The 14,494-nt window shown below is 39.9% G+C and overlaps 1 protein-coding gene across 2 annotated transcripts in view; it reads right to left on the minus strand.

Moving 5' to 3' along the window:
- Positions 1-14,494, minus strand: part of tenm1 (teneurin transmembrane protein 1) — a 202,405-nt gene that overhangs the window by 76,624 nt on the left and 111,287 nt on the right. For both annotated transcript variants that reach the window (XM_086223045.1, XM_086223046.1), the window contains exons 7-10: positions 13,734-13,936; positions 11,767-11,974; positions 6,115-6,216; positions 1,830-2,024 (exon numbers count right to left, since the gene is read on the minus strand). In XM_086223045.1, the coding sequence (XP_086079171.1) occupies positions 1,830-2,024; positions 6,115-6,216; positions 11,767-11,974; positions 13,734-13,936 (708 nt within the window). The remainder of the gene's footprint in view (positions 1-1,829; positions 2,025-6,114; positions 6,217-11,766; positions 11,975-13,733; positions 13,937-14,494) is intronic.

A 14,494-nucleotide genomic window follows, 5' to 3' on the forward strand; every position in this document is an offset into this window, starting at 1 on the left:
CAGCACAAGCCCCTGGCCATATTGGTGGCAGTCGTGAAGCAGATTCCTTGAGCTTGCTCCTGACGTGCATGGGCGTGCATCTAAGAGAAGGGGACAACTCGTTAACGGGTCTGATCCTTTAGCTGACAGGTGATTGCAGGTACTGTGTGAGTTCAGAGCCACGTTGAATTCCAGCCTGAGCTAAATAATTTTTTTTTTTTTTTTTTTTTTGTGACAGTCCTCCCTATATGTTCCCCGGAGCCACTCAGAATAATTTGTAGGGCACTGGACCATGCTAGCACTGTTCTTGTCTGTACATACAACTTTGCTCCTCAAGAGGCAACAGTGAGTGACTGTAGCATAAAGAAAACATTATTATACCAGCAGTTACAATATGAAATAAACTATTGCTCTAATAGTGAGTCACTGCAGCAGCACATGGGGCCCAAAAAATCTGAAATCTGGAAGATTATGCTGCATTATCCATCAGCAATTCCTGTTTCCAACCAGTGCATATGCTGTGGAAGACAGTGGAAGAAATATGGAACATAAAATTAAATTAAGACAGAAAATGTGCATTTCGGTTCTCACTGAGACTTCACTAAATTGGATACCTGACCAACAACTGAGCAGACCAAGTTTGGACAAACATTTTGAAATTATGTTCAGGTCGACAGACAGAAAATGAGGCTAAACTGCCTATTGAAATGAAAAAGAGATGAAAAGGGTTTCTTCAAGGATCTAAACTTTGATTTATCGAACCTCTTTAAGGAGGAGCAAAACAGATGTACATGTTGCCCTGCAGTAAACCCCGCAATGAATGCATATGTATGAGTGTTCACACTTTCGCATGTTTAAAATTACATCTTGGCTACAAAGTGCAGGGCCTTTTTTTCTTTTTCAAAATTTGAATGCCCCACTTTAACTTTTTAACACAGCCTGCATGAGCAGCAAGGGTCATGTATCTCTTCAGCAGTGTACCATCGAGTGATTAGGAGTCTTAGTTTTTCTGTGTCACACATGGTTCTCAGCAAACAGAGCAAACCATCTGTGATCGTCATTGACATCAAACCAGCGACTCTACACAATGCTCTCTCTGTGTACTGTACATAAAATCCATGTAACTCTGGTTACAACTCTAAATTCTGAAATCATGATTTATAATGAAATGAAAACAAACATTCTATGATTGATGGCATGTAACTATGCTTGGTAGCAGTTAAACACAACTATAGGTAAAAGTAACAAAAATGGGGTAGCACATCTGCCCCAGCAAAGAAGGGGTGCATTTTATTTGGAAAATAAATAAATTAAGATAAAAGATTGCCTGAGGCTTTCAGATTTGTCAGTTTAACTGAAAACCTGACAAGCAATTAAATTGGCTAAACAAATTATTTTATCAGGTAGTCACTAACTTTGTTTGCCTGCTTTTTGATGTTTGGCTGCCTGAAAACAAGGTTGATCAAAGCAGAGTTTGCTGGACAGAAAACTACAATTATGAAACAAATACATTTTTCTCAGCCATTCAGGGGCGGAGTTCTTTACCAGTCCCAAGTAACTGAGGATAGTGCTATGAAACTGGCCGCTGGAAAAACAAACAAAAAAACAAAAAAAAAACCCAGACTTGACTTGAGTAAGACATCCATAGAGCTGTCAGGTTTGTCATTATGAGGGACCCCAATTACACCTCCTGGTCTGATCCATTGTTAAAATAACTGTTGAAATATATGCCTTTCATTTATTATTTTCCTTCAGAAAATAGCAAAATCATTCATTGAAATTTTGCATTATTTGCTATTTTTATGGTGGCAGTTACATATCTCTACTTCTGCGAATGTAAGACATCTTACCTTGTTCACAGTTCACCCCCTTGTGGGCCGGACTACATATGCATATTCCCTGGATGCAGGAGCCATGGTTGGAGCAAGTGGGGTCGATGCACTGACCTTCCTCCACATTACACTCTGCTCCCTTCCACCCTGCCAGGCATACACAGCGCCCTTTCTCGTAAACGCCATTACCGCTGCACAACACAGGGCATGAATCTGCAACGGACAAACACAAATTTCACCCATGTCCTTAGTGGTAAGCACATGCCACACAGACACACACACACACACACACACACACACACACACACACACACACAGTGCTGCAGTATATTAGCTGGGAGACTGCAGTAGCCCACTGTGAGTGGGGCTACGTTCTCTTATCTCAGCTTGTGCGCGGATTCAGCAAATCCTCAAACAGCCTCTTTCACCCTCTCTCTCTCTCTCACACACACACACACACACACGCTATTGTGCACATACACACACACTGCCCAGCTTATCACTCACGCTGTTTCAATTTACTCAAGCACCACCTGAGCCTGGCTACCACGACAACCCAGGAATTGTAGAAAATCCCCCCAATGTCACCTCACTTGCTCTGAAGAGGCCGTGAAAACAATCGTGAAAACGAAAGATTAGGAAGGAGAGCATTAGAGGTTTATAGAATGAGGCTAGAAAGCAGAGCTATCTCCATGTAGAGATGGAGAGCCGGGTAGCTAATGACAGCAAGGTAGAATAAAGTCAGCCAGTGTCTGATGACGCAGTGACAGTTACACCCCCACCCACCTCGCTGCAGCTAGAAATGCTTTGGCTGCCAGAGACTTCAAATGGATTTGCATGACGTTCCAAAACTAATGTCTTTTTTTCTGGAATGATTTGCATAAAGGCCCTGTTTGTTGATACTTGCTGGCATGTGTTGTATGTTGGTTTGATCCTTTGTAAAATCGAACACCCCACAGTAATAAATTCATGCTTCACTTTTCTCAGCTGTTGCCAAAACTTGCTCTCTAACTTTTCACATGGAGATTACAACAAATGAGCAAAGATGAGAGGAAATGTATGAATAAATGAAGATTGTAAATAAATGATAGGATCACCTGTTTCAACACAATCAAGCAGATTGAAGTGCACATATTTTACAAAAAAGAACCAAGGGAAAGCAATGGAAACCAATACTGAGGACGCAATGCAGCAAGACACAGACAAATACACAAAGCTGTCAGGATTTTGTGTATCAAAATTGTCAACAAATTCCATGAAAAAACCCCAACATGCTAGTAATGATAATTTAAATACTGGCACAAACTAATGAGGGTTGCTAGCTAACACGCAGAGTAAAAACACACAAAAGGAATCACTTGCACTTCCCATCATGTCCCTGATGCCATCTGTCCCAGACGTTACATGTGATGTTTGTTGATATTTTCTATTAATTTAGAAATACATTTTTTCCCCTAATTACCTTTGTCAAGGAGGTTAAATTTCACCCACATTTGTTGATTGTTTGTCATGTCTTGACTGCACAAAAACTAAGTGGCTGTTCATTATACTTGGTACAACATCATGGTTTAAAGAATATATTGACTTTTTGGGGGGAATTATGCTGATTTGCCATCCTTCCCAGACCCAAACAAAAAGATAACCACCATTCTCTCCTTTGTGTGTGTGTGAGTTAATTCGTTCGCAGAGACCAGCTGACTTCTGGTTAGCTCAGTACAATGAATGATAGTAGGTGGGCTGTGTATAGAACACACACTACGAAATGATTATAATTGTAGGTTCAGACACATTCAGAAATGCAAAAGCTTCATCCTTAACCTGGCCAAGAAAATAACACATTTATTACTTCCCCCAACCTTATCTGTTTGGGGAAAAACAGGTTTTGGAACGTAAGCAGGCAAGACAGATTAATGCTAACCTACTCGTCTGCTTGATGGCCACTCTTCCTCTGAGCCTACCTTACCCTAATTATTTATTGTGCTTAAGCTACCTAGTGCTCTACTGCATGCATATAGAAAAAAAATGGCACGTTACATTGTCATTGTGGAGAAACTGCACATTTCTTTTACTGCCCCTCTAGTTTTGTTACTGTCATTAAAATTTCCTGGCTATATTTAATGAAAGTTGGCGGAAGGGTACAACATAAGCACAAAAGGACCCAATTAAATATAGGAGTGGATGTAGCTATTTATATTAATATCTCAGGTAATATTATGTAAGCCAATGTGGAGGTCTTCATTCTCCTGATGCAAGACAGGCCCATTAATAGCAGTCTAGACAATCTTCACACTGCTTATGCAATGTTTCTGAACCTCATTTCTGGGGCTATGGTTCTGACAAACTGATCACTGAAGCCATTTTTACAAAGAGGACAAACTGTGTAAGCCCATCAGTTGAAGTGCACTGAGCCAAAATGACTTTTTCCCCATGAGATTTTATGGGTGGCATGGCTCAGGGGTAGAGTGGCCGTCTAGCAACTGAAGGGTTGCTGGTTCGATCCTCGTGCCGGTGACCATGTCAAAGTAACCTTGAGCAAGATACTGAACCCATAATTGCTCCTGATGAGAAGGTTGTTGCCTTGCATGGGAGCCTTCACCATCAGTGTGTGAAAGTGAGTGTGTGAATGGGTGAATGAGATGACATTGTGAAGCACCTTGAGTGCTGCTAAGGTAGACAGGCGCTAAATATGATTGAGTCCATTTACCATAATATGAAAGAAAGGGTCACAACTCCTATGACTTGACTTGTTTATCTCTCATGATTTGACCTGCTTGGTAAGATAACATTTTAACAGTCTAGATGAGCAACCCCCTGCGACTTCAACCTTCTGCTAGATATCCCCTCCTCCACCTCCACAGACAGCTAACTCTCCTAAGATGTTACATTTTACTGTGTTTAGAAGCCCACTACCAAAATGAAGAAACAAAACAATGAGTAGAACTATTATATAAAGACACAACAGTGTTAATGACAGATTTGATCTTTATTTAACCTCATAATCATCTCCTATTTCACAAAAACAACAACAACGACAAAAAAACAACTGACATGATGGATGTCTGTCTCATTAGGTTTGCTCATCATGTTCTCCATCCTTCCAGCAGGATTCTCCTTTTGGTCAATGCTTCCAGACCTCCCACCCCAGTCTTAACCGTATTTAACCAATCCTCTCCCTTTATAATCATCAGCAGGTTTTATTTTGTTTCTTTCACCTGTTTTTAGTGACTCACTTGGGGTCTGTAAGGTTAGGAGATGTTTTTGTATTTTATTTGTTTCTTTGTGCTCTTTTTCCACCCGCTGCCCTTTTCCTTTGTCGCTTGCCTCGCCCAGCTATCCTTAGCTATTCAAATTCATAACCTGTGTTGTGTGGCATTATAAAAGATAAATGGCAGTGCTTGCTTGAGTACCTTAGCTGTATGTTGCTTCCTGCAGGGTTGTAACACTTATTAACTCAAGAGTGACTCATGACTTTTAAGCCACAGACAAACATCGCTGAATTGTACTGTTTTAAATGTGTCCTTATCTATTAGTTAGTCCTACAAACTGCTTTGTTGATTTTACAACATTTTCTGAGGTATTGGGAGCCAAATACAAATTTACACAATGAGCAATAAATATCTATTTCATTATAGTGAAATATATACAATATATACATACATACATATATATATATATATATATATATATATATATATATATTCACACACACACACACACACACACACACACACACACACACACACTCATACATATATATATACACAGTATATATATATATATATACACACAGTATATATATATGTATATGTATATGTGTATATATATATATGTATATGTATATGTGTATATATATATGTATATATATATATGTATATATGTATATACATACAAACAAACAAAGCTATTATTTGCAAATTTGTTTAAAAATGCATGAATGCTTCATGGACAGAGATATTTGTTTATTTATTGCAATCTCCATTAGCTGTGCCTTGAAGCACAGCTACTCTTCCTGGGGTCATCACCTTAAAATGGCACATTATATCGTTAATGTGTTTTAAGCAAATAAACAATTAACAAAATATGTCAATAGCTGCAAAACTTTGTCACACACGTACAAGTTCTGAGACGTGCATTTAGTTTTAGTCATTTTTACAGGCTCAAAATATGTGATCCTATTTTGAGCCTGTACATATGGGCTTAGGTGAAGTGTCGCGGCAAGAGTTTTGAGAGACTTATTTGGCCTTTTAATGGGATATGACAGAAAAGAATGGTAATGTTTTATCCATTAACATGTATTTCTTACCTTTGGCACAGTCAGGACCCAAGAATCCAGCAAAGCAGTGGCAGTGTCCGGCTACACATTCTCCGTTGCCATTGCAGTCGGTGGAACAGCCATCCATTGTATCTAACAAACAAAAAACACACAGCATTCATAAATTCATAATATAAAGGACCATGGAAAAAAAAATAAAACCTTGAAAAAAGTCTGTATGTAACTCCATAAGCTGGCAAGGCTGTGTGTTATTGAATGAGAGATCTGATAAGCAATGGATGGCTCCCCAGACAGAGGCTATATTAGATTAGTCTGATCCAGCTGCTTTGGCTCTCTGGGGAATGGCCAAGCACTCACTTACACTCAGTAGCACTAAGCACATTATACTGCATTACAGGTTGGAAACACACCGCACGCAAATTTACAAATATCAAAGCTTAATCAAGAAACTCTTTACAGGAGCACAGTTTGGAATGAGACTGAACCTCAGAGAATTGGACATCCCAAATGTAAAAGGTTATGGAGAAGTACTGCAATGCCACAGTGGCTTCTCATTTGGGAGGAAGGAGATCCATTTGACACTGATCCCTGCTCATGCTTTGAATCATATTATTACTACATTGGACTTTAATTAGCTTTCACTCTTCTCTTTCTCCATTGATGTCCATCATGTCATATGTTATTTGAAAGTGCACATTTAGAAGACTATAGCTGAGCTCTATCAACTCAGCTGAAGATTGAATATGCTGCTAGAGGAAGTTCCCAGAGGCTGGCTGTGCCACTGGTTGTGTCTATCTAAGCTGGACACAGTAATTAAAATAGGTGTCAAGGATGTCATCCTTTATTTGACCCTGTGCCGTCCGGCTCAGCTCCTCTGAACAAGGATCGACTCCCAAGTCAAACCACTGCAGTCCCCTGACTCGCTCTGTTCAGGGAGCACGGATGACAAATCCTTCAGTGGCATGGCTCCCGCACACACACACACATTTACAAACCCATCCACTCAAAGTTATTATGTGACACTCGCCTTGAGGTGTGTGTGACACATGCTAATGAGACAGGCCCTGCCAGTGGCTGGCAGCCCAACGTTATCCTCCACAGCAGTGCATCACTACAGAAACCAAAGTCATTTTCACCTCCATCACCTGTCATCGTCACACTGATGGAGAGAAGGAGTGGCAATCATTTTTCTCCCACACAGGCGGGAAGACTCACATACCCCTCTCCACATGTGTCTCTTTTTCACATGGCCTCACATACAGAGATTTTAATATTGTATCCGGCACCTGACAAATGCAATGAACAAAAACTCATCTGCAAGGTCAGTGAGGTCCTTTAAATCCAGAAGTGATCTGTCAGAGTGCTTACAATACTCTGGAGGGACAAGGTTATAAATGTGATAGAAGCTCTGTATCTTTCAGGTCAATACAATAAAAAAAATCTCCGGGCAATTAACAGGTAATGTATTAAGAACCTTGTATTTATTTGGCGTATGTATGTGCACGCGCACTTGGTTCTTTCCACTGACTAAACACTTTTCTGTGAGAAATCACTGATGCCAAAAGTTATTGCAGTTAAATGCTATTATAAAATGTGTGCTCCCAGCCAAGTGATGTGATTGGTCAAATAAGTATTCCAATTGTACTTTATGAGCCTGTAACATTTCCACCATGCTTTATGACCCTTGGGGTTCATGAAAAAAAAAAATTGGCTTCTTAGCTAACTAGAAACAGTTAGCTGGAAATCATGTTTCTTTTAATCATCTGCTTTGTTAGAAGTTCAAGGGGTCTACGTGATTATGAATACAACTTTCTCTCATGCTTTGTTGATATTCTGTTAAAAACATTATAGTGGAGAGGATGTGCGAGGACAGGTGAAGCACAGTTATTATGCATAATTAGCACTCCAGGATGCACCAGGGCACAGGCTGAGATGAATTGTACAAAATGGAGAAGAGGTGGCATGGAATGGAGAGGGATTTTTTGTGTGCAAAATGTCTTGGAATAAGCAGATGTCCTTTCCTTTTATATCCTCTTTCATCACTGAGTTTAATATTCATATGTGACCAATTCATGTATGAGTCACTGAGAAACGGCTGAAGAATTTTCTGTACACACACATCAGCTTATTTTACAGTATATATCAGCATTATGTCACCAATTTTCTCTTCAACTCAGCAAAACACTCAGTAATGTGCAACTGAATAATCATTCCCCCAGCCAACATAGGGGATGAAATCTGGTTGGTCGCACAAAAATGGCTTTTAACTAAAGGTACATGATGAACAGTATTAATAATGTGATGTATGATTCATGTGCCTATGCAGTTCTGTTGCATTTTCATTCGGGATGCATCCAAACAAGCACTCCTACTTTCAGCAGACACTGAAAGTCTATGGTGAATGACTAATAAATATGACAAAATGAGGCCAGAATAGAACCTGAATATTGCAGATGAGAAAGTTGAAGGATCTTACTTTTTTTTGGGGGGGGGGGAATCAGAACAAACAATGAAATTCAAAATCATGTACTGCAAACTGTGTTTGCCACAGTAGCAGCACTGGAAGGTAACAAAACTATATAAACGTTAACAAAACCCTTGACTTTAACACATGGAAGGTCAATGAAACTCTCCAGTGGACAAACACAGACATGTATTATGTGAAAGTAGGAGTAGACAAGAAAACGGATTGTTAGCTTACTTTGCTTGTGAATTGTAGTGTTCATGAATTTGAATTACTTATTTGCAACTCAGCTATCGAGATGGAAAATTGTGGTTTCACCACACCTCAGTTGTCACAAGTGAAACCTCATGAAGGAATGACCTGTATACCAGTCAGTGGGGATCTGTGAGGTTAGGGAGTGTTTTTCATCTTTGATTGTTCTCTTGATTTGCTACTTTCAGCTCAATTTTGCTTTGTTGTATCAAATCCATGTACATTTTTTGTTGGGCTTCCTTCTTCATCACATAAATGAAAGCAATAAACCCTGCTATTGAGCTATAGTGTAAGAGAGAAAAAATATCATTCCATCTAATTTAGCAGAAAAAATGTTGAGAGTATAAGCTTGGCATTAAGTCATTATTTCAGTCACCATTTGTTATGTAAAACAACAGCCTTCAAGGTAGCAGCAACCAACATGCTGACAATTGCAGTGACATTGTTTTCACTAACATTATAATCATGTGGTATTGTAGGCCTGCTGATTTGTTGTGGTGAATATTTATAATCGTGAAACGCAAAAATGTTCCATGGAACATGGTCCCCCAAATGTTTTTCACGTGCTGTCCCAGTACAGCGGGTATGGTCTGGCTCTGCAAGACTCGAACAATATGCATTATCTGCTGGTCGGATTTGTCAGAAATATAGACCTTTTTTTGGTCCCGATTTAACTTGATATTAATTGGAAACAATTTTACTTCCTGTCCCCATAATGCAAAAGCTGGTCTGGTCTGTGGCTCTCAATTTTTTTTTAAATTCAATGAATCACCGACTCATCACCAGTCAGCATATTTGCATAGTAGCTACGTAACACTATCTTTTGGTGACTGGATGCCTTCATGTCATCGGAGAGTTGACTCTGCAGCAGGCAATAAGTTGTTGCTGATGTTGAGATTCAAGCCAATACTTGCTATGATCAAGAGAGAATTTGGAGACAAAAGCAAAATAATTTATTTACTCAATTATATTTTGATTGATAATGATACCCTATTTCAATGTGCACCCGCTGCTGCTGAAGAGGTCTCTAATTTTATGTGTGGCGATGAATAGATGACAGAACAATGATGTCCTCTGTGTGTTATAAACTGACAAAACACAGGCTTCTTTGAATGTTGTTGTCACATCTTTTTACCGCCGGTGAAAGTACAGAGATACTGGAACAATTATCATGATAATCTTCTGGTATACATATCTTCACCTCATTACGTTTGCCAGCAAATTTAATACATACAGAATTTGTGCTCCTGTGTACGTGGAAAAAAAGGCTTATTTCAGCATCAGCATCATTGAATTACTATCATTTTCGTACTGTCATATTTTCTCCCGTGTCGCACTACATGGAATCATTTTTAATTTTTTTTAATAACTTTTGCTACCCTTTTATTTGTACTCTCTCTTTCTTTGTCGTATCCAGTTACTATTTGCCTCAGAAAAGGTCAATTTCCTGACAGATATCATCTTGTTTCCTCTTCATCTTCCCACAAAGCTCCACTCTCAGCTACAACATACTGTGCCTTTTATTAGAATTTATTATACTATAGCTCGATGAGTTTGATTTTCTGCCTCCAAAACAATGCAGTGTCTGTGTGCAACCCTCGTTAGAGGTGTAAATGGGGAGTGAAATGAACTTCAACATCAATCCATTAATATTATTTTCCTCTTTCAAGCCAAATCACTTGATTAATTATTTGACAAACCTTAGTGGACTAAAGGCTGCTATTCTGAGCCAATCTGGTGCGTCTATATTTATTTTGATTATTCAAGAAAGAGAATGTGAGGAAGTTAACTCTGTTGTTTCCAATGAAGCTCAAAATGTGCAACCCACAAAAGGTCTGGTATATTTCAGTCTTTACAGACAGACAACACACATTTCAAGCAATGTTTGACAGCTTTGAAATGAGATCTGTATTTAGCTGTCGCATGCTGTCAGTCATTATAGAAAGAACTGTGTCAACATGACAATAAAAGCTGTCTTCAGTACAATGTTTTGGAACTATGGAGCTGTTTACGATTAGCTTACAACTTGAGCTTTAAAGAGGTTGGTTGATACACAACTTTTCTTTTAAGATTTTAAAGAGCCACATTTCATATCTTTTATTCAAGTACATAAAACTACATAATGTATGGCCAGTTAATATTATCATATATTGAATGCTTTTAACTGACTTCTTATCTATTCATGAATACAAATAATATAGTACCCTCGATGACATTACCATGCGCCTACAATTTGAAACGTTTTCTTTGTTATTTCAACACTCTTAGAGACAACTGGATGAAGTAGGAGTAGAGATACTGTCCTAGTAATTATCCATCCATCCATCCATCCATCCATTTTCTACCACTTATCCTGTTAAGGATCCCAGCAGCCCTTGGACGAGAGGCGGGTTCACCCTGGAGAGGTCACCAGTCCATCGCAGGGCCAACACATAGAGACAGACAACCATTCACACTCACAGTCACACCTACGGGCAATTTAGAGTATCAATCAGCCTCGTCCCCTCTTGATGTCTTTGGACTGTGGGAGGAAGCTGGAGTACCAGAGAGAACCCACACAGGAACAGGGAGAACATGCAAACTCCACCCAGATAGACGCATGCTCGAGCTAGGAACCTGCTTGCTGTGAGGCGACATTGCTTACCACTGGACCACCGTGCCGCCCCGTGCTGTGGTTAAAATTAGCTTAACACATTTTTATGTTTTGTTGAGTAAAATATGTCAGTAAAAAAAACATTCTAAAGTGGTGTCAAAGATCGAGTTTGTGCATAGTGTAACAATTTTGTACTACTTTGTACTATTAGTGATTGCGTTGATGCTTCCCAAATCATGAAAGTGGTTTTGATTTGGCTTTTGGTTGACGTAACATATGATGACGCTAACTTCAAGGTTCTCTTGCAAAAATATATAACATTACTTCGGCCCACTGTGTTCTCAGTGAAGGAGGAGCCATGACGTCTCATTACCTATGGGGGTGCTGTGAAGCAAGACTTGCTCCAGATTTCGTCCGTCGTTGTAGAGAGCGAGATGCCAGGTGCCTGGGTCCATGTACTCGATGAAACCTGTTTCTTGGAGGCTGCTTAGCAGAAGACCTTTGGGTGATTTGGCAGTGGAGATGGGATCACTCAAGGACCTGGGCAGTGCCTTCCCATCCAACAGTTTCACAAAGTCGAACTATACAAAGTACAATAGCACAATCAGAGAAAATCAATCTACTCAAGGTAGGGAGCACTCACAAAAATTTGCACAAATGCCATTAAAATGTACAAAACAAAGCTTGTGCAATGTGTGCATGTGTGTGCTTGTTGTTGCATGAGCTTTGTGCAAATGACAGCAGGATGTTATTGGAGAACTGTCTGCATATGAGGGACCAGCATTAGTCTGGATATCAGATGCAAATAGTGAGTTATGAACCCAAAGAAATGAGGGGAAACCATCATCTGTGGCAGCTCAGACGTGTTTCACAGTAGGTGGTTCAACAGCTTGACAAACTGCTGATAGCATGGGCTGACTTTAAAACCCTGCTTCCAGAATGGAACACACTATTATTTCATCTGTCGAAACCTGTCTATGGTTCTTTGTAACCTTCTTTAGTGTTCTCCTCTCTAGCGCTCCATCCTCAAACCTCCTTAAACAAGCAAGTCTTCGCTTGGATTTATTCCCTGCGGGATGTGTGTCACACGAGTGTCAAAAACAGCTAATTAGACCTCTTCATGCAGACGAGTACAGGAGTGCACTGATGTTAAAAATCAGATGACTCAGTGTGTGTTGTATTTTGGTCTGTTCATGTTGCACAGCACAATGCTGTGCATAACGTAAGAGTATGTGTAGAGTTTCAGTGATTGTAGCTTTGTGCCTGAGACACACAACATCCACAGCAAGTCGATAACATCTGTTTCAGGATCTCTGACTGCCAGTGAGAATGGCACAATGTCAAGGTTTTAGACAGCAAACAACTCAATAAGTAAAGCTAAAGTCAATTTAATTTCTCTTTTTTTTATTTTATTTTTTTACCTATTATAGGAAAGCCTAGCCTAGCCTCATGACTCATAACCACAACCATCTGACCAGGCAGACTGCAATAACTCCTCTCTTGCTTGGGGATTTAAAAACATTACTTCAGTCTTGCAAACTTGTCTGATAAACAAGCCTAAATATAATTCATTGTCTATTGCCTACATTATGTCTAAAGTTTAAATGACATTTAAAATAAATGATCCCCCAGACAAGGTTTCGATTGAAGATTGTCTTTGCTGCTACACAAACACTGACCTTCTCCACAGTGTGTTTTTTCAAAAACAATGAACACAAGGTACATACATAGAGATTTTGACAAAGGTTCTTAAATTGCAAATACAGTCCTCCAGTATTTCAGGCTTCCAATACAGCCCTATTGCCATACATTAAATGCAGTAACTTTGGGACAACGCTGCAGATCAGATATAATTTTGAGAGACAAAACTGTTAATCTTGTGAGGCACTTGGTTCACGAAACATTCCAAGTTATATCAGAGCTGAAGGTTTATTTTAAAGAAGAACAAAGAACACCACCGAAGGCTTTCCTCCATGGAAATATGTTTCACTCTGATATCGACTGGTTATGGCTTCAGTCAGATTAACTGGTTGAAGCTATCTTGTGATAAGCACTGATCGACAAATGGTTTATCCAATCACATGCCAAGTACTTTTCTGAAATTTTCTGCCCTTTTCTAAGGACTTTCTATGGAAACCTCAGATGAAATCAAACGATCTGACATGTCTGGTTGTAAAACTGTGGATCCCTGTAATGACGTCAAGTTGTAGAAACTAAATAGCTGCTTTAAATGTGCATTTTTACATTTACCTGGCCTAATTTGTTGTAAGCCTTTAGTAGACCAATGTACAGTAAAGCCAATCCAAGGGAACAGCATGCAATGACTGAAGCCTTCTTTACCTGTGTGTGTGTAGGCGGTATGTTTCTGCGTCCGTAGACCCCCAGCAGTGCGTTGTGTGAAAGGGACAGGTTGAATTTGATGTAGGTTGGATGGTGCACAGTCATGTGAAACCTCCAAAATAGTCCCGGTGGGATGGCTTGACTCTGCTGGGTTCCAATGTCGACCTCGCCACGGTCAATGGCCCGTCCTCGCACCCATTTCTCTGCAGGTAAAAATCACAGATTGGTGACATTGTTTAATGCTGCAGGTTTAATCAAGGTGGACTTATTCTCTGTATCAGAGGGACCAATTAACCAACCGGATTTCCATACACATCACAGTGATCAAGCACAGTGCTAATGACACGAGACAGAAGAAACATCAGGAATGACTGAGCACTGGTGAGAATCCTGCTTTTCAAGAGACCCTTGCTTCGGCAGTCCTTTGAATGGTTTCCGCATAGAGATGGACTTCTTAAGAAAGGAAATGTTTTGTCTGAGACCTGTCTACTGGGGCTTTGTCATGTGCTGTATTAGCATCTCTTAACAAGAGAGTGTGTATGTTCTAGGCTGTGCGTGTGTGTGTGTGTGTGTGTGTGTGTGTGTGTGTGTGTGTGTGTGTGTGTGTGAAAAGAGAAGAGAATGAGAGCTAGATGAGAGAAAGTGAGGAGGGCAGGGCTACATGCATGCACACACATGCACACGTATGCACACACACGCGCACGCACACACACGCGTGCGCATGCACACACACACACACACACACACACACACACACACAC

This window comes from Aulostomus chinensis, chromosome 13, assembly GCF_037954235.1.
Source record: "Aulostomus chinensis isolate RoL2024-O1b breed Wild chromosome 13, RoL_Achi_v1.0, whole genome shotgun sequence".
In the NCBI taxonomy this organism is placed as follows: domain Eukaryota; kingdom Metazoa; phylum Chordata; class Actinopteri; order Syngnathiformes; family Aulostomidae; genus Aulostomus; species Aulostomus chinensis.